The sequence below is a fragment of the Chelonia mydas genome, chromosome 7, assembly GCF_015237465.2.
Source record: "Chelonia mydas isolate rCheMyd1 chromosome 7, rCheMyd1.pri.v2, whole genome shotgun sequence".
Classification (NCBI taxonomy): Eukaryota; Metazoa; Chordata; order Testudines; family Cheloniidae; genus Chelonia; species Chelonia mydas.
Genome location: NC_057853.1, coordinates 50,919,726 through 50,939,728, shown reverse-complemented (window position 1 = coordinate 50,939,728; position 20,003 = coordinate 50,919,726). Strand labels below are relative to the sequence as shown.

General features: G+C 50.2%; 2 protein-coding genes across 9 annotated transcripts in view; one reads left to right on the top strand and one right to left on the bottom strand.

Moving 5' to 3' along the window:
* FANCD2 (FA complementation group D2) overlaps positions 1-5,960 on the bottom strand; it is a 191,760-nt gene extending 185,800 nt beyond the window's left edge. For all 8 annotated transcript variants that reach the window (XR_006292126.1, XM_037903424.2, XM_043550844.1 and 5 more), the window contains exons 1-2: positions 5,845-5,960; positions 352-441 (exon numbers count right to left, since the gene is read on the bottom strand). Coding sequence is in view for 7 of the 8 variants with exons in the window: in XM_037903424.2 (XP_037759352.1) it covers positions 352-418 (67 nt within the window). In the remaining variant the exon portion in view is untranslated. The remainder of the gene's footprint in view (positions 1-351; positions 442-5,844) is intronic.
* EMC3 (ER membrane protein complex subunit 3) overlaps positions 5,845-20,003 on the top strand; it is a 29,858-nt gene continuing 15,699 nt past the window's right edge. Inside the window, exons 1-4 of the mRNA XM_007061768.4 lie at positions 5,845-5,992; positions 11,825-11,993; positions 13,327-13,384; positions 15,323-15,416. Of these exons, the coding sequence (XP_007061830.1) occupies positions 11,839-11,993; positions 13,327-13,384; positions 15,323-15,416 (307 nt within the window). The 5' untranslated portion in view covers positions 5,845-5,992; positions 11,825-11,838. The remainder of the gene's footprint in view (positions 5,993-11,824; positions 11,994-13,326; positions 13,385-15,322; positions 15,417-20,003) is intronic.

Below are 20,003 nucleotides of genomic sequence, written 5' to 3'. Positions count from 1 at the left end.
GGTGGCTGTTTTTTTTAAATCTGTGATTTTGGTAGAATGGGCTTATTTTGGGGGAAGGAGGGGCTCACTACTTCCCTCTAATGGCACTGAGGCTTGCTCCCGTCAGTCCAGAGAGACATAAATGCAGAGATAGAGGAAAGGAGGCAATCAGATTTTTCAGACCTGGTAACACCCTTGGTTTTGTTATTTTTCATTGTACTGTGGCTTATCAAACATTACCATTTTATATTCTGTGGGGCCATTCTGTACAACCCGTCACTTTACTAGAAAACTTCTATGCACCCTGCCCGTGAACTGTTGCCCTCTACCAAAGGAATTTCACTTCAAATAAGAGGAGTTTGTTACACTTACGTGGTAATTCTGCAGTCAGACTGTCCCCATGAGCATCAGATTTGGACAATTTTCGTTTTGAAACCATGGCAACAAAACCTTTGTTGTATCCTAGAATAATATGAAAAAAAAACAATTAGCAACTAGGCAGAGATCAGTCTTTACTTTAAAATTTGTAAACAAATCTAAAGTGAATAGAGGACAGGATACAGTGAAGGAAAAGTGCTCCAGGAGTGCAGACTGCCCATTCAAAGAAAATGAGAGAGATCGGATTAACCAGCATTATTCTTTGCACAAACACCTCTTCAATGCAGGCTGATGTCAAGGAGTTCCAGTTACATTAAAATAGCATGGTGTATCACTTTTTCTAAAATGCAGTTTATCAGAACACCAGGTTCTGAGTTTCTGTGTTTCTTTCAACTGCCAGTTGAATTACATGGTGAGTTAACTGGAGTAACCAAAAGAAACTCCGACATTACAAGTCTACGCAGTTAAATAGTCAAATGTCAGTAAATCCCAAAGCCAAGGCTGACCATGCAACCATCACTCTATTCCCTTGTGTGCACACATCATGATACAATCTTCAATTACATCATCACATTAGAATTCTCAAATAATATAGCTACCATCACTTACTAAGATTGTGGGCACATTATAAATACCTAGGAGAGAGATACTTTGTTTCTATATCTTTCAGACACATATCTAGCATTACTCTCTATTATATGTTTCAGAGTGGTAGCCGTGTTAGTCTGTACCAGCAGAAAGAATGACAATTACTTGTGGCACCTTAGAGACAGTTAGTCTCTAAGGTGCCACAAGTACTGCTCGTTCTCTATTATATGTAATTTTTTTTTAATTTTGTGTAAAGGTAAGTATATAAAAAAGGGACAAAGCTAAAAAAACACACTTTTTGAATTAGGATGTAAAATGGTAACCGATAAGCATCAGCCTTACCAGTAATGTATTCAGTAAACAGTAAGGGGGTTGAGGCTGGGGCCAGCACCCAGGACACCGGGCACAAGACCAACAGCAGAGCCCAGCATAGAATGTGGGGGTGATGCAGCAACCCTAGTTCCGGAGCCTATATTGTGAACTCCTTAACAGTTAAATGTTTAACCAATATAATTTTAATAGTTTAAAACGTTACTTTTTCTAAACGCTATTTACATCCCTATTTTGAATGCATTTTACCTATCATTATCACAAATACACTAATTTTAGGTATTAATGTAGCTATCAGAAGAGAACAATATGCTGTAGGAATTATTTTGGGGAAGTTCTATGGCCTATGTTATGCAGGTCAGACTAAACCAGTGGTTCTCAACCACGGGTACACATACCCCAAGGGGTACACAGAGGTCTTCCAGGGGGTACATCAACTCATCTCGATATTTACCTAGTTTTACAACTGGCTACGTAAAAAGCACTAGCGAAGTCAGTACAAACTAAAATTTTATACAATGACTTGTTTATACTGCCCTATATACTATACAATGAAATGTAAGTACAATATTTATATTCCACTTGATTTATTTTATAATTATATAGTAATAATGAGAATGTAAGCAATGTTTTAGTAATAGTGTTCTATGACACTTTTGTATTTTTATGTCTGATTTTGTAAGCTGGTAGTTTTCAAATGAGGTGAAACTCGTGGGTACACAAGACTAATCAGACTCCTGAAAGGGGTACAGTAGTTTGGAAAGCTTGAGAGCCACTGGACTAGATGATCACAATGATCCCTTCTGGCCTTGAAATCTATGAACCTATGGAGTATTTTTCTCTATTATTTCACTTTGGTTACTTTACACATTTGAGATCACACTGGTTTTAGTCTCTCATTTTCCCCAGCCCTCTGCACTACAATCAGTTAGTCAGTCACTTCCCCTTGCTGTTTCTGTTAGTTTGTCACACAGCAATAGGAGAGAGAGAAAGAGTTTGTTCTTAAATAGGAAAATATTATTGAAAAATCATTTTTTAAAATGGCAAATAAAATCAGGGGTGGGTGTAGGACCCAAAAGGACTTTTAACTAGGTCTGTTGATTAATCTTAGTTAACTCACGTGATTAACTAAAAAAAAAAATAGCTGTGATTAAAAAAATTAATTGCGAATAATTGCACTGTTAAACAACAGAATACCAATTGAAATGTATTAAATATTTTTGGATGTTTTTCTACATTTTCAAATATATTAATTTCTATTACAACACAGAATACAAAGTGTACAGTGCTCACTTTATATTATTTTTATTACAAATATTTGCACTGTAAAAATGATAAACAAAAGAAATAGTATTTTTCAATTCACCTCATGCAAGCACCATCCCCACACACCCCCCGCTATCACAGAGTCGTGGCAGGGCACCATCCCTCCCACAACCCGTTGCCAAGGAGAAGTGGGGGGACACCATCCCCGCACACACCCCATTACCACAGAAATGTGGGGGGCACCATCCCCCCCCACATCCCATTATCTCGGAGACATGGAGAGGCACCATCCCCACACACAGCCCATTGCCATGGAGATGTGGGAGAGCACCATCCCCTTATACACCCCGCTGCCACAGAGACGTGGGGGGCACCATCATAGACTCATAGAATATCAGGGTTGGAAGGGACCTCAGGAGGTCATCTAGTCCAACCCCCTGCTCAAAGCAGGACCAATCCCCAACTAAATCATCCCAGCCAGGGCTTTGTCAAGCCTGACCTTAAAAAACCTCAAAGGAAGGAGATTTCATCACCTCCCTAGGTAACGCATTCCAGTGCTTCACCACCCTCCTAGTAAAAAAGTTTTTCCTAATATCCAACCTAAACCTCCCCCACTGCAATTTGAGATTACTCCTTGTTCTGTCATCTGCTACCACTGAGAACAGTCTAGAACCATCCTCTCTGGAACCCCCTTTCAGGTAGTTGAAAGCAAATATCAAATCCCCCCTCATTCTTCTCTTTTGCAGACTAAACAAACCCAGTTCCCTCAGCCTCTCCTCATAAGTCACGCGTTCCAGTCCCCTAATCGTTTTGGTTGCCTTACGCTGGACACGTTCCAATTTTTCCACATCCTTCTTGTAGTGTGGGGCCCAAAACTGGACACAGTACTCCAAATGAGGCCTCAACAATGTCGAATTGAGGGGAATGATCACGTCCCTCGAGCTGCTGGCAATGCCCCATCTTATACAGCCCAAAATGCCGTTAGCCTTCTTGGCAACAAGGGCACACTGTTGACTCATATCCAGCTTCTCGTCCACTGTAACCCCTAGGTCCTTTTCTGCAGAACTGCTGCCTAACCATTTGGTCCCTAGTCTGTAGCGATGCATGGGATTCTTCCGTCCTAAGTGCAGGACTCTGCTCTTTTCCTTGTTGAACCTCATCAGATTTCTTTTGGCCCAATCCTCCAATTTGTCTAGGTCCCTCTGTATCCTATCCCTACCCTCCAGCGTATCTACCACTCCTCCCAGTTTAGTGTCATCTGCAAACTTGCTGAGGGTGAAGTCCACCCCATCTTCCAGATCATTAATGAAGATATTGAAGAAAACCGGCCCCAGGACCGACCCCTGGGGCACTCCGATTGATACCGACTGCCAACTAGACATGGAGCCATTGATCACTACCCATTGAGCCCGACAATCTAGCCAGCTTTCTATCCACCTTATAGTCCATTCATCCAGCTGGCAAGAATACTGTGGGAGACTGTATCAAAAGCTTTGCTAAAGTCAAGGAATAACACATCAACTGCTTTCCCCTCATCCACAGAGCCAGTTATCTTGTCATAGAAGGCAATTAGATTAGTCAGGCATGACTTGCCCTTGGTGAATCCATGCTGACGGTTCCTGATCACTTTCCTCTCCTCTAAGTGCTTCAGAATTGATTCCTTGAGGATCTGCTCCATGATTTTTCCATCCCCCCCACACACACCTCATTACCAGCTGTGCATAACTACCCTTTGCCATGGAAATGCGGAGTAGAACCATCCCTGCACACAGCCCGCTACCACAGAGATGCGGAGGAAAACCCGCACACACCCCACTATTACACAGATGTGGAAGAGCACCATCACCACCATACACCCCCTTAACACAGAGACAGAGAGGAACCATCCCCACACACACACCCCTACCACAGAGACATGGATGGCACCATCCCCCTACAAGCCCCGTTACCATGGAGACGGGGGGCACCATTTCCAGCAAGACACATGGGGGGCACCACCCCCCCCACCCCGCTACAATGGAGACATGGGAGAGGACCATACGCACACACACCGCATTGCCACTGAGACGTGAAGGGGCACAATCCCCACACACTGCCCGTTGCCATGGAAAGGTGGGGGGACATGATGCCCGCACTCACCATGTTACCACGGAGACATGGAGGGCACCATCCCTGCACACAACCTGCTACCACGGAGACGCAGAGGGGAACCATCCCCCCACAACCACAGAAACGGGGGAGGGCACCATCCCCACCCACAAACTCCATTACCACGGAGTCGCGGGGGGGGCACCATCCCCGCACACTCTCCATTACCATGGAGATGGGGGAGAATCATCCCCACACACACCCCGCTACCACAGAGATGTGGGAGGGCACCATCCCCACATACACCCCGCTACCACAGAGACGGGGGGCACCATCCCCTCCACATCGCGCTGCAATGGAGATGTGGGAGAGCACCATACCCGCACACACCCCTTTATCACAGAAATGTGCGGGGCACCATCCGCCTCACAACCCGCTATCTCGGAGACATGAAGGGGCACAATCCCCACACACACCACATTGCCACGGAGACGTGGGGGGACACTATCCCCACACATAGCCCACTACCAGGGAGATGTAGGGGGCACCATCGCCACAAACACCCCACTAGCACAGAGATGTCGGGGGGCACCATCCCCATAAACACCCCACTAGCACAGAGATCACAGAGACCATACCCCACACACACCCCATTATCGGCTGTGCATAACTGCCCATTGCCATGGAGATGCGGAGTGGAACCATCCCTGCACGCAGCCCACTACCACAGAGGCGTGGGAGGGCACTATCCAGCCACACCCCCCACTACCACAGAGAGGTGGAAGGGCACCATCCCCCCACACACACCCCGCTACCACAGGGAGGTGGAAGGGCACTATCTCCACACACACGCCCCGCTACCACAGAGACGTGAGAGGGTAGTACCCCCACACACACACGCCCCGCTACCACAGAGACGTGGGAGGGTAGTACCCCCACACACATACGCCTCGCTACCACAGAGACGTGGGGGGGTTACTAGTGCCAACTCACTGTTACCACAGAGACGTGGAAGGGCACCAACCCCCGACACCGTTACCCCAGAGACGGTGGGGACACCATACCCCCATAAACCTCTTTGCCATAGAGACGGAGGGCACCATCCCCCCAAACACCCGCTACCATGGAGACCAGGCCGGGGAGGGGAGGAGGAAGGGAAGCGGGAGGCCCTGCGGCCAGTAGGAGACATTCCCACGGCCGCAGAACCGCGGTTACCGTTCGCGCTGACAGCTCCAGACTCTACTCGTGTTTCCCGCCAGACAGTGAGTCCTGTCTCGCGATGATGACCTCACAATTACGTATTTCCTGGGCCTCACGGAAAGGCTGCGTTCAATCAATCCCGGAAGCGGAGTCAAGGCGAAGGGTGAGGAGGGGATAAGGCCCGGGGAGGGGGCTGGGGTCTCTGTGCTGGGCAGGGGGCAGTAGGCGGCTGTCGGGCCGGGGAGGGGGCTGGGGTCTCTGTGCTGGGTAGGGGGCAGTAGGCGGCTGTCGGGCCGGGGAGGGGGCTGGGGTCTCTGTGCTGGGCAGGGGGCAGTAGGCGGCTGTCGGGCCGGGGTCTCTGTGCTGGGCAGGGGGCAATAGGCGGCTGTCGGGCCAGGGAGGGGGCTGGAGTCTCTGTGCTGAGTAGGGGGCAGTAGGCAGCTGTCGGGCTGGGGTCTCTGTGCTGGGTAGGGGGCAGTAGGCGGCTGTCAGGCCAGGGAGGGGGCTGGAGTCTCTGTGCTGGGCAGGGGGCAGTAGGCGGCTGTCGGGCCGGGGAGGGGGCTGGGGTCTCTGTGCTGGGCAGGGGGCAATAGGCGGCTGTCGGGCCAGGGAGGGGGCTGGAGTCTCTGTGCTGGGCAGGGGGCAGTAGGCAGCTGTCAGGCTGGGGTCTCTGTGCTGAGTAGGGGGCAGTAGGCAGCTGTCGGGCTGGGGTCTCTGTGCTGGGTAGGGGGCAGTAGGCGGCTGTCAGGCCAGGGAGGGGGCTGGAGTCTCTGTGCTGGGCAGGGGGCAGTAGGCGGCTGTCGGGCCGGGGAGGGGGCTGGGGTCTCTGTGCTGGGCAGGGGGCAGTAGGCGGCTGTCGGGCCGGGGTCTCTGTGCTGGGCAGGGAGCAATAGGCGGCTGTCGGGCCGGGGAGGGGGCTGGAGTCTCTGTGCTGGGCAGGGGGCAGTAGGCGGCTGTCGGGCCGGGGTCTCTGTGCTGGGCAGGGGGCAATAGGCGGCTGTCGGGCCAGGGAGGGGGCTGGAGTCTCTGTGCTGGGCAGGGGGCAGTAGGCAGCTGTCAGGCTGGGGTCTCTGTGCTGGGTAGGGGGCAGTAGGCGGCTGTCGGTCCGGGGAGGGGGCTGGAGTCTCTGTGCTGGGCAGGGGGCAGTAGGCGGCTGTCAGGCCGGGGTCTCTGTGCTGGGTAGGGGGCAGTAGGCGGCTGTCAGGCCGGGGTCTCTGTGCTGGGTAGGGGGCAGTAGGCGGCTGTCAGGCCGGGGTCTCTGTGCTGGGCAGGGGGCAATAGGCGGCTGTCGGGCCAGGGAGGGGGCCGGGGTCTCTGTGCTGGGCAGGGGGCAGTAGGCGGCTGTCGGGCCGGGGTCTCTGTGCTGGGCAGGGGGCAGTAGGCGGCTGTCGGGCCGGGGAGGGGGCTGGAGTCTCTGTGCTGGGTAGGGGGCAGTAGGCGGCTGTCGGGCCGGGGTCTCTGTGCTGGGCAGGGGGCAGTAGGCGGCTGTCGGGCCGGGGTCTCTGTGCTGGGCAGGGGGCAGTAGGCGGCTGTCGGGCCGGGGTCTCTGTGCTGGGCAGGGGGCAGTAGGCGGCTGTCGGGCCGGGGTCTCTGTGCTGGGCAGGGGGCAGTAGGCGGCTGTCGGGCCGGGGTCTCTGTGCTGGGCAGGGGGCAGTAGGCGGCTGTCGGGCCGGGGTCTCTGTGCTGGGCAGGGGGCAGTAGGCGGCTGTCGGGCCGGGGTCTCTGTGCTGGGCAGGGGGCAGTAGGCGGCTGTCGGGCCGGGGTCTCTGTGCTGGGCAGGGGGCAGTAGGCGGCTGTCGGGCCGGGGAGGGGGCTGGGGTCTCTGTGCTGGGCAGAGGGCAGTAGGCGGCTGTCGGTCCGGGGAGGGGGCTGGGGTCTCTGTGCTGGGCAGAGGGCAGTAGGCGGCTGTCAGGCCAGGGAGGGGGCTGGAGTCTCTGTGCTGGGCAGGGGGCAGTAGGCGGCTGTCGGTCCGGGGAGGGGGCTGGAGTCTCTGTGCTGGGCAGGGGGCAGTAGGCAGCTGTCGGGCCGGGGAGGGGGCTGGAGTCTCTGTGCTGGGCAGGGGGCAGTAGGCGGCTGTCGGGCCGGGGTCTCTGTGCTGGGCAGGGGGCAGTAGGCGGCTGTCAGGCCGGGGTCTCTGTGCTGGGCAGGGGGCAGTAGGCGGCTGTCGGGCCGGGGTCTCTGTGCTGGGCAGGGGGCAGTAGGCGGCTGTCGGGCCGGGGTCTCTGTGCTGGGCAGGGGGCAGTAGGCGGCTGTCGGGCCGGGGTCTCTGTGCTGGGCAGGGGGCAGTAGGCGGCTGTCGGGCCGGGGTCTCTGTGCTGGGCAGGGGGCAGTAGGCGGCTGTCGGGCCGGGGTCTCTGTGCTGGGCAGGGGGCAGTAGGCGGCTGTCGGGCCGGGGAGGGGGCTGGGGTCTCTGTGCTGGGCAGAGGGCAGTAGGCGGCTGTCGGTCCGGGGAGGGGGCTGGAGTCTCTGTGCTGGGCAGGGGGCAGTAGGCAGCTGTCGGGCCGGGGAGGGGGCTGGAGTCTCTGTGCTGGGTAGGGGGCAGTAGGCGGCTGTCAGGCTGGGGTCTCTGTGCTGGGTAGGGGGCAGTAGGCGGCTGTCCGGCCCGGGAGGGAGTTGGGGTCTTTGGGCCGGGCACAGGGCAGCAGGTGGCTGTCGGGCCAGGGAGGCGGTTAGGATCTGTGATGGTCCCCTCTGGTGTCATCTGGACCAGTGATCTGCTAGGTCACCCCAATCCTTGACTCTGTGAGCCAGCCTTACCCTGCTTTGCTGTGAGAACCCCCACTCCTGGGCTGTTCACGCACAGCCTCTGGCATGTAAGCTGCTCCCAGCGACTTGCAGCCGAATGACACTAACCAATATCTCCGGTCCCAGACACAACTCTAGGAACTTCCGTGTTGCAGTGTCAAGTTATGCTCACTGGACGCTGCAAGCTCATATGAATTCATCATTTTATGTACCAGGCTTGTTATCCCCAGGGGAATCTCTGACACGCTTCAGACCAAATGCACTGCTTCAGGTAGAATAAACATCAAACACATTTATTAACTATGAAAGACAGATTTTAAGTGATTATAAATCAAAGCACAAGAAGTCAGATTTGGTCAAATGAAATAAAAGCAAAACGCATTCTAAGCTGATCTTAACACTTTCTGTACCCTTACAAACTTCTTACCACAGGCTGGCTGGTTGCTCTTCAGCCAGGCTCTCCCCTTTGATCAGCGCTTCAATCGCTTGGTGATGATGTCTGTAGATGAAGGTGGAAGAGAGAAGAAGGGCATGGCAAACGTCTCTCCCTTTTATCATGTCCTTTCTTCCCTCTTGGCTTTGCCCCCCTCACCCCTCCTTCAGAGTCAAGTGAGCACTACCTCATCACATTCCCAAACTGACCAAAGGAAGGGGGGTGACTCACTCGAGAGTCCAACAGATCATCTGTTGTTGCCTAGGCCAGTGTCCTTTGTTCCTGTGAGGCTGGGCTGGGTTGTCCCATACATGCCCCGATGAGGTGTGAACTGCCCCTCTGCTTCTGGAGAGTTTTTGCCTGGGCTTGCTTTAAGCCATGAGGACGCATTTTCAGCCTCATAACTATATACATGAAATTACAATCTATAACATTGCTATAACAATGTTTACTATAACATTACCATAACAACAATGCTCAGTACATCATAAGCCTTCTAAAGACACCCAACATGACAAACTTTGCATTAGATACCACACAGACATATTATAAGGATGAACATGGGGGTACTGGGTGATCCCCCGAGATACAGAACGTCACAGGGTCTCTGTGCTGGGCTGGGGGCACTAGGTGATTGTCGGGCCAGGGAGGAGCCTGGAGTCTCTGGCCCAGCAGGGGGCAGTAGGTGGCTGTCTGGCCAGGGAAGGGGTTAGGGTCTCTGTGCTGGGCATGGGGCAGTAGGTGCTGTTGGGCTGGGGAGGGGCCTGGGGTCTCTGTGCCGGGCAGGGGGCAGTAGGTGACTGTCAGGCCGCGGGGGAGCTGGGATCTCAGTGCCTGGCAGTGGGCATTAGGTGCCAGTCAGACCGGGGAAGGGGCTGGGGTCTCGGTTCCGGGCACAGGGCAATAGGTGGCTGTCAGGCCAGGGATGGGTCTAAGGTCTTTGTATCAGGCATGGTGCACTAGGCAGCTGTTATGCTGGGGAGGGGGCTGGGGTCTCTCTGCTGGGCTGAGGGCGGGAGGTGGATGTCGGGCCGGGGAGGGGGCTAAGGTCTCTGTGCTGGGCACAGGGCAGTAGGTGGCTGTTGGGCCAGAGAAGGGGTTGGGGTATCTGTACTGGGTGGGGGGCAGTAAGCGGCTGTCAGGCCAGGGAGGGAGCTGGGGTCTCTCTGCTGGGCTGGGGGCAGCAGGTGGATGTCCGGCCAGGGAGTGAGCTGAGGTCTCTGTGCTGGGCAGGGGTCAGCAGGCAGCTGTCAGGCCAGTGAAGGGGCTGAGGTCTCTGTGCCGGGCAGGGGGTAGCAGGCAGCTGTCGGGCCTGGGAGGAGACTGCGGTCTCTGTGCTGGGCTGGTTGCAGCATGCGGCTGTTGGGCTGGGGAGGGGGCTGGGGTCTCTTTGCTGGGCAGGGGACAGTAGAAGTGATGGGCGCTGGCACGTGGCAAATGGGGCATGGTGCCCACACACACCAACCCTGAGGATCAAACAGTTCCCCACTGCTACTGTTGCTTTAACCTCCCTTCTTGCATGTAATGGATGGGTAATTTTTGATGCTCTTCATCCTTATCATCAGAAGGAAACTCGTTGTATTCATAACTCTGCTTATCAATCACAGGGTGACTAACAGCAGGTAAAATTGCAGTTAAGACAAGTCAGTCTGTAGTTCTAATGAGTGTTAGCGGTCCTCAACCATCCAAGGAAGGCAGATGATCCTTGCAGGAAACTCAGTCCTCACAAGAATCAAATGAACGTTCAGCAGGAGTCAGGCAGTGTGGTGCCTTCCCAGAGCCAAGACATGAAACTGGACACGTTTCTGAAGTTAGTGGGCTAGGAGCTATGGTGATTGTTCAAATTGGCACTAATGACACTGTGTCAATGAATAGCTCACAGATATGATTTCAGGGAACTCAGAAGCATGCTGAAAAAGAATGTTCAAGCAACCTTTTCCAAGCTCCTTCCTGCCCTACAAGCGAAGGAAGACAGAAGGCAGAAGATTCTAGCTGTGAACCACTGTCTACGTAAATGGCGTACAGTGGAGGGTTTTGGTTGTGTGGAACATTGGGCCTCCTCTATGGGAAGAGGGAGCTGTGTAATTTGGATGGCCTCCACCTCAGCAGAAGGTGGCCCAATCTCTTCAGGGACAGGCTGACCAGAGTAGTCAGGTCAGGGGGTTAAACTAATAGCAGAAGGAGAGGGTAAAATGAGCACAAAGTTGAGATGTTGAAACAAAATTAATCAAGGAACCAATGGATGTGAAGAGAAGAAATGACTGAATTTCCTATACACTAGTGTTAAAAGCCTGGATAGCAAACAAGAGGAATTGGAATTACTATAATGTATAGGGGGGGAAAAACTGTGATCATGGAGGACTTCCGTTTGAGTAACACATACTGGAGGTCTCATGCTGCCAGTACTAAACCACCACTGGAATTTCTAAACACTGTACATAGCAATTTCCTAACTCAAAAAGTGTTGCAGCTGACATAGGGGAATTCTTTATTAGACCTTGTCCTAATAGATGAAGAGGGAATGGAGCACAGAACTAAAAATTAATGGTAGCTTAAGTACAAGTCATCATGACTTGATCACATTTATAATGTGCAAACAGAATGAAGTCCGGACCAGAAATATATAGACTTGGTGCCTTAGAAGGACCAATTTCACAAAATTGAAAACAATTATAAGCCAAATCATGAGATAGCTGCTGTTAGTCACCACATGCTAGCAAATACAAGTTCAGAACACACCATTTTTCCGGATGAAGAGTGGAAAGTGCTACGTGCCTTCAGGATGTAACGCATAATCAGGTCCATTTTGTTTACCAGAATCTACTCTAAAGATGAGCGAACCAGAGCTGCTGCTGGACTCCAATATCCGGTTATGGGTGGTTCTTCCAATTGTTTTCATAACATTCTTTGTTGGGATGATTCGTCACTACGTGTCCATCTTGCTCCAAAGTGACAAAAAGCTCACTAGGGAACAAGTGTCTGACAGGTAAGTTAACAAGTGCACCAAAGTTTTCCTACAGTCTTTCTAATAAAGCTAGGATAAAAGAACATTAAGTTTGCAAAGTCAAAAGTAAGGAAATGCCAGGATTAAAGTTGCTTGTGCAAGCTTAATTTGGACTCCTTGTCTGTATGCAATATGAAACAATTTCTAATTACATGATCACATTTTTTCACTGGACTCCATCTCATTCAATGAACTTGATGGATAGAGCTTACTGAATGAACAGCTATCCAGTATTTCTTTTCCTTATTCACTGTGTGGCCCCAGGCCATATTTACTGTACTATTCAAATTCTATTATGTATTAATTTCCTCGTGGACTTTTATGAGGTGCTTATCATATAGCATCCGAGGATTTCATGAACATTCTGAAAAAAATTCCCTTGGTTCCCAAGTTTCTGTCACTGGCCACAGTGGAAACAGGGTATTGAACTAGATGAATCAAAGACCTGGTTCATGCGAATAATTTCTATGTAAACTCAATTATCCTGCTGTAAAAGGGTGGAAAGATGCCTTTGTTGGAAGGAGTTCTTAAAATAGGCTGGAGAGTGTAAAGGTAATACAGACAGGGAGTATTCATTCATTATGTTCATTTATCTTTTTTGTCTGGCTGTCCCTAGTCATGTTTGGATCTCATCTTGAGCTGCAGCTATTTTTTTCATTGGGTGCTACTAATTTTGCCATTGATTTACCCTCAGTATCACTACTTCCTCCTGAGGAATCTATTCTTATGTATAAAAAATTACACTGATTCTCCTGCTGCTTTGCACAATACATTTCCTATTAAATCTCGTTTAAGTTGGGACAGCAAAGATTTTGGTTAATGAAGTCTATTTAATGCTAGACATATTTTTGGTTTTCCTATAAAAATTGCCTTTAGACCTAGAAGAAGCTGCTATTATCTGTCAGAAAATTCTGCTTAAAGGAGGCCCAAAAATCCATGAAGCTGCTTCATGGAGTCTAAATGTCATTCCAAAGGGTACATATACAGCATCTGATACAATTTAATTTGTCCTCCTCTCAGGAAATCTTCTTTTCCCAATCTGGAAGGAGGAGGAAGAGGTGACCTTTTTATTCCTCACCCATCCTGTTTTATGAGTGAGATGCTCCAAACTGTGAAAATGGATACTCTGGAAATGAGTTTCCATTAATAGGAATTTGTCTTTATATTTGTGTGGTAGATGTTGCTGAGTCAGCCTTTCTCAGCTCAATTACTGTCCAGCATGTTGTTTACCTACAGCTCACTTGCAGCCCTCATTTCTACTCTTCCCTAATATTGATCTTCGATAGTCCTGCAATAAAGGATTTCTTTTTTTTAGCCAAGTCCTAATTCGAAGCAGAGTCCTCAGAGAAAATGGAAAATACATTCCAAAACAGGTATGTACATGTGTGAAGCTGCATATTTGAATTTCTTTAGTCTTTTTATGAAGTCTGTATAGAGAGAATGATGACCTAAATGAACGTAGATTTATAAATTCCTAAGCCAGAAGGGACCAATGTGATCATGTAGTCTCACCTTCTGTATAACACAAGTTACAGAACCCTCCCCTGAAAATAATTCCTAGAGCACATCTAGAAAAACATCCAATCATTATTTAGAAATGATCAATGATGGAGAATCCACCACAACCATTGGTAAGTTGTTCCAGTGTTTAATTACTTTCACTGTTAAAATTTTACCCCTTATTTCCAGCATCAATTTGTCTTGCTTCAACTTCCTGCCATGGGGCATTGTTATATCTTTTCTCTCCTAGATTGAAGAGTCTGTTATCAAATATTTGTTCCCTGTGTAAGTACTAATAGATTGTAATCAAGTCACTCCTTAATCTTCACTTTGTTGGCTAAATATACTGATGTCCTTGAGTCTACCACTATATTCTAATCCTTTAATCATTTTCATGGCTCTTTTCTGACCCCTCTCCAATTTATCAACATCCTTCTTGAATTATGGGCACCAGCACTGGACACAGGATTCCACCAGTGCCAAATACAGAAGTAAAATAATCTCTCTGCTCCTACTCAAGATTCCGCTGTTGATGCATCCAAGGATCGCATTAGCCTTTTTGGCCACAGCGTCGCCCTGGGATCTCATGTTCCGCTGATTATCCACCACGACCCCCAAATCTTTTTCAAATATTAAGTGCAGAAAGTAGCATTAATTCATTGTTAAAGTTGAGACTTGCGCTCAAATGTCAGACAGTTCCTAAAGTAGTTAAGGTTCTTGTAGTAAGATTCATGTGTTCATTTTGTATATAAAATGTTACATGTTTAAAAAGAAAAGCAGTAATGTGGAACACTGCAGTAGGTCACGGGACATGGGCTGATTGGTCCCAACTGGGACCAAACATTCACATCAGCATTGATTTAATTTCTTTCAAAATATAAATAGTTTGTTCTCAGCCTCTGAGAATATTGGGAAGCCATCTTGGAGAAAAAAAGAAATGTAGAAAGGTGTAAGTCTCCTTGGGAGCAAATGGCTTCTGTGCATGAAACAGTCAATAATGTTTGAGATGTGGATGCCTCAGATGGAATTTCAGAGATAGACACTAACCTGGGGGACATTGAAGACAGAAGCTCTGCCCAAATACAAATCAGTTATTGAAATTACTGGAATCCAGGGGAAAAACCTAACTGGCTTCAAGGCTGAGTTTGATAAGCATACGGAGGGGATGGTCTGATGAAACTTTCTACAGTGACTTGTAGCTATTCTGCGACTGCTAGTAGCAAATATCCCCACTGGCCAGTGATGGGACACTAGTTGGGGAGGCCTCTGAGTTACTACAGAGAATTCTTTCCCAGGTGTCTGGCTGTTGGGTCTTGCTGAAGTGCTCAAGATCCAACTGATTGCTGTATCTGGAGTTGGGAAGGATTGGCAGAGATCCTGGCAGGTTTTTGTCTTCCTCTGCAGCATGGGTCACAGGTCACTTGCAGGTTTAAAATAATGTAAATGGTGGATTCTCTGTAACTTGAAGTCTTTAAATCATGATTTGGAGAACTTCAGTAACTCAGCCAGAGGCTAGGGGTCTATTATAGGAGGGGTGTGGATGGGGTTCTGTGGCCTGCAATGTACAGGAAGTCACTCTAGGTGATTAGGATGGTCCCTTCCAGCCTTAAAGTCTATGAAACCTGGAAAGCAGAGCAAGACTGTACATGAGGTTATTGCATCTCTGCAGGAGAGGAAGGAGGAGATATGAAAAAGGCAAAAATGACAAGCATGCATCCTGAACATTCGAGAGGAATTCTGCTGTTTGTAAACTCTGTTGTACTTGTCTGGTTCCCAGCCCGGTTAGAATTTGCTCTTCCTTTTGTTTTCAGTCTTTCCTGACACGGAAGTATTTCTTCAATAACCCAGAGGATGGATTTTTTAAAAAAACAAAAAGGAAGGTAGTGCCCCCTTCTCCAATGACAGGTATGTTAAGAGATTATTGCAAAAGACATTCTAAGTAAGCAGGTGGCTTTCCTGACAAGTCTGTAGCTCTCTTGTAACTTATTGTTTTTATTTCCCCCCCTTAAAATATAAACAAAGTAATAAGGATAGTAATAAGATGTTGGTTTGGCTAGGATCTACAAGCAATTGCATTGGGCTCACAAGTGATGGTATTTTATGTTGCCTTGTCACTTGCTGACCTCTGATCACCTCACTTATATCCTCCCCCTCTGCTGAAGTGAGGCCATGAAGCTTGGGTAGAGTCTTTAGGGGGTTACCATCTTTAAAAGGTAAACTGCAAAAAATTGAAAAACTGGCCTTATGCTTTCCTTTTTGTTGCTTTAAATGAATAAGGAATAAGCATTTGGGGTTTTTCCCCCCTGCATATTTTTAGCCTTAGGGCACGTCTACACTGGCAAAGTTACAGTGCCGGCAGTTACAGCGCTGCTTAGGGAGCGCCAAAGGAAAACTGCTGTGGTGGGTTCACACCGACAGCTGCCTGTGCAATAGCGTGTTCACACTTGCAGTGCTATTTGGAGTGGTGCACTCTGGGCAGCTATCCCACAGAGAACCTCTTTCTCTTTTGCTGCCAAGACTTGTGGAAAGGCAGAAGGGGTTGTGGGGCATCCTGGGTCCTGTCTCAATGTCCCGTGATGCATTGCTTCGCATCCCAGCAATCCCTGTGCTTCCGTCCGCATTTGGTGCCATCTTTCAACAGTTTGTGTGCTGCGTGCCCTGCCCTGCCTCTTTCTGGCTGCAGGAATGGATCCCTAGCTGTTGACAAGAATGCTGTTCGCACTGACCATCACGAGTGGCAGTGGAGTTATTCCTTAAACTGCAAAGGCAAGAGGAGTGCAACATTGATCTCACCACACGTAGTAGCTACGACAAGAGATTTCTTGTGGCATTCACGGAGGTGCTGACCCCTGTGGAACGCTGCTTTTGAGCTCGGGAAACAAGCACTGAGTGCTGGGATCACATCATGATGCACATCTGGGATGACGAGCCGTGGCTGCAGAACTTTTGCATGAGGAAAGCCACATCTTGGGACTGTGTGATGAGCTCGCACCAGCCCTGTGGTGCAAGGACATGAGAATGAGAGCTGCCCTGCCGTTGGAGAAGCGCGTGGCGATTGCACTATGGAAGCTGGCTACTCCATACTGCTACCGATCAGTCGCTAACCAGTTCAGAGTGGGCAAGTCGACCGTTGGACTCGTGTTGATGCAAGTGTGCAGGGCCATTAATTGCATCCTACTCCAAAAGACCGTGACTCTGGGCAACGTGTGTGAGATTGTGGATGGCTCTGCACAAATGGGCTTCCCTAACTGCAGAGGGGCGATAGATGGCACACACATTCCAATTCTGGCACCAGACCACCTAGCCACCGAGTACATTAATCGCAAGGCGTATTTCTCAATGGTTCTACAGGCACTTGTGGATCACCGTGGGCGTTTCACAGACGTTAACGCAGGCTGGTCCTGAAAGGTGCATGACGCACACATCTTTCGGAACACTGGCCTGTTCAAGAAGCTGCAAGCAGGGACTTTCTTCCCAGATCAGAAGATCACCGTGGGGGGAAATCAAAATGCCCATTGTGATCCTGGGAGACCTCGCCTACCCCTTAATGCCATGGCTCCTGAAGCCAGACGTGGTTCAACAACAGGCTGAGCAAGTGCAGAATGACTGTGGAGTGTGCATTTGGCCATTTAAAAGCCCGCTGGCAATGCCTGTATGGGAATCTGGACATGGCCGATAATATTCCTATGCTTATAGCTGCATGCTGTGCGCTCCATAATATTTTTGAAGGGAAGGGTGAAAGGTTCACTCAGGGCTGGACTGCAGAGGCTCAGAGCCTGAAGACTGAGTTTGAACAGCCAGAGACCAGGGCTATTAGAAGGGCACAGCACGGGGCCATAAGGATCAGGGATGCTTTGAGGCAGCAATTTGAAGCTGAAAGCCACTAATATTTGTTGCTATGCTCGAGATTGCAGTGCTTGTAATGCTAGGAGGTGATTGGTGCACATGATGCAAGAAGGGGCCTTAACATAGTATGTTGCTTTGCAGTGCTCTTTTTTGCTTTCCCTTAATAGAATAAGATTGATTTCAAAGAAGCACAATTTTTTATTGAAAGGCAACAACGAGAGGAGAGAGTCAAAAGAAAAAATTCATCAGCAGGGAGGGGGATTGTGGGGGGAAATGGAAGGAATGGGGGAATGGAAAGTCTCAAGAGGAGGAGGGCTCCCGGGATGGCTACAGATTTGTGTATGTCCAGGGATCATACCCAACCTTCTCCTTTGGAGTACGATGCAGCGGGTGCTGTACTTCATCAGGGCCAAACTACAGATGGATGGGTGTTGAGTGTAGTGGGTATTGGGAGTCCACACTGCTGGACTGTGAGGAGGGAGGAGTGGAATGCTGCGGGTAGAGAGTGGAGCCAGGAGATTGATAAGAGTGTGTTGGCAGTGGGGGGAGTGGCACATGGGAAAGAGTTTTGCGACAGTGGCTGCAGGGGAGGGCGGGCGCGGAGCTGCTCGGTTTGAAGAGCTAGTATCTCCTGGATTGTGTCCGCTTGGTGCTCCATAACTGTTAAGAGCCGCTCCATGGCTTCTTTCTGATGTGCCATGTTCTCCTTTCGTTCCCTCTTCTCACCGTCCCACCACTCCTTCAATTCCTTTTTCTCGGCGGCAGACTGCATCATAACCTCTCGCATAAAGTTCTCCTTAGTCCTTCTTGGCCGCTTTTGAATTCCTCGCAACCGTTCTGCCACCGATAAGGGAGGCTGGCCTCCCAAGGTCATCTTTGTGAAGTTTAAATGCAACATTTTACAGAAGCAGTATTGTTTGCAACACAGACAACACTGTTTCAGTGCTTGAAAACACAGCCAGTACTCACACACCTGACACTAACTGTCTGACCCCAGGCAAGCACACATAAGCCACAAGACCCCCAAAATGGTGAGTAGCCACAGGGGCAGGGTAAATCACTGTTCCCAGATCCTGCTGTACACTGGGCACGTGGCTCTTGGGCACTTGGGGAGAGCCAGCACTGTAGGGTGGGCCTGATAATCATTCCTGTCCCCACACTTTCCACAGGAGGTGATCATTTTGGAAGATATCTCACTGCTGAGTGTGAGCAGGGAATCAAGGGAGAGTCTTCTCCAAGCCTGCGGCTTCCGCCCTGGCCCCTGTGTGGATAGCCTGTGTGCAGCTATGGTCCCTGCCTCCCCACCCCACCCCCCGTGACGGCACAGTGGCGCGGGAAAGTTACAGTTAATGGGGCAAGAAACAGCCGAGGAATCTGCGGGAGTGGATTGCCCAGTGTCTCCACAAGAGTTTCCTGGAGATCTCTGAGGGAGGTTCCCATGAAGTGAGGGAGTGTATCAACAGCCTTTTCCACCGCTCAGACTAGGCATGATGTGGGAGACAAGCCTGCTTTCTGCAACCTTCCTGTCCCCAACAACTCGCTTCAGCAATTCCGAAAATCAGATTCACTTACCAGGGGCCTCCTCTCCTGTTTGCGCTTCGCCAATATCCACCTGCTATGACTGGCTAGGCTCCTCCGGGGTAGAAAAGAGCTCCTGACTGCATGCATCTCTGGCCTCCGAGTCATCCTCTGCCTCTGGTTCCCCCTCACCCTCTTCATCCAAGATTGCCTCCTCCTGGCTAGGTCCACTCTCGACTGGCAACGAAGTATCCACAGGGGACTTCGTAATGGAGGTGGAGTATCGCGTCCAGCTCTTTGTAGAACTGGCAGCTCGTGGGCTCAGCACCGGAGCGGCAGTTTGCCTCCCGCGCCTTGTGGTAGGCATTCCGCAGCTCCTTCACTGCAAAACCCTGCACTGCAATGTGTCCCAGTCATGGCCCTTTTCTGTCATGCTTCTAGAAATCTGTCCATAGGTATCAAAATCCCAACAGTTGGAGCGCAGCTGTCACTGCACTGCCTCCTCTCCCCAAATTCCGATGAGGACCAGCAGCTCAGCATTGCGCCAAGTGGGGGGGATCGCCTGGTGCGTGGAACAGGCATGGCCACCTGGAAAGATGCGCTGAGACCACTGCACGCATCACTGAGCACACAGGAAGGGGACTTTCAAATTTGCAAAGGAATGTACAGGGTGCGGCTGATGGTTGGTCACCTGAGGACAGGGCAGTAGAGTTCAAACCGATGGCCAGAGAGGTGAGAACAGGCTGTAATCATCACGGTGTCTACACTGGCACTGCAGCACTGTAGCCCTGGTGAAAGACAGCTCTACACCTCTTGTTGAGGTGGTTTTTTTAGAGCGCTGCAACTGCGCAATTTCTGCGCACTAAGTGGCTTGGCAGTGTGAACACCTTGGGAGTTACTGCGCTCAAAGCTGCTTTACTGCACACAAACTTGCCAGTGTAGACAAGCCCTTCAAGTCTTGTCTGCCCTGGCAGACCTGCTGAATGTCTCTGAAAATGTGTATTGTTAGCTCTGTGCAGTGTTGTAGCCATGTTGGTCCCAGGATATTAGAGAGAAAAGGTAGGTGAGGAACTAGCTTTTATTGGCCCAACTTCTGTTGGTGAGAGAAACAAGCTTTCGAGCTACTCA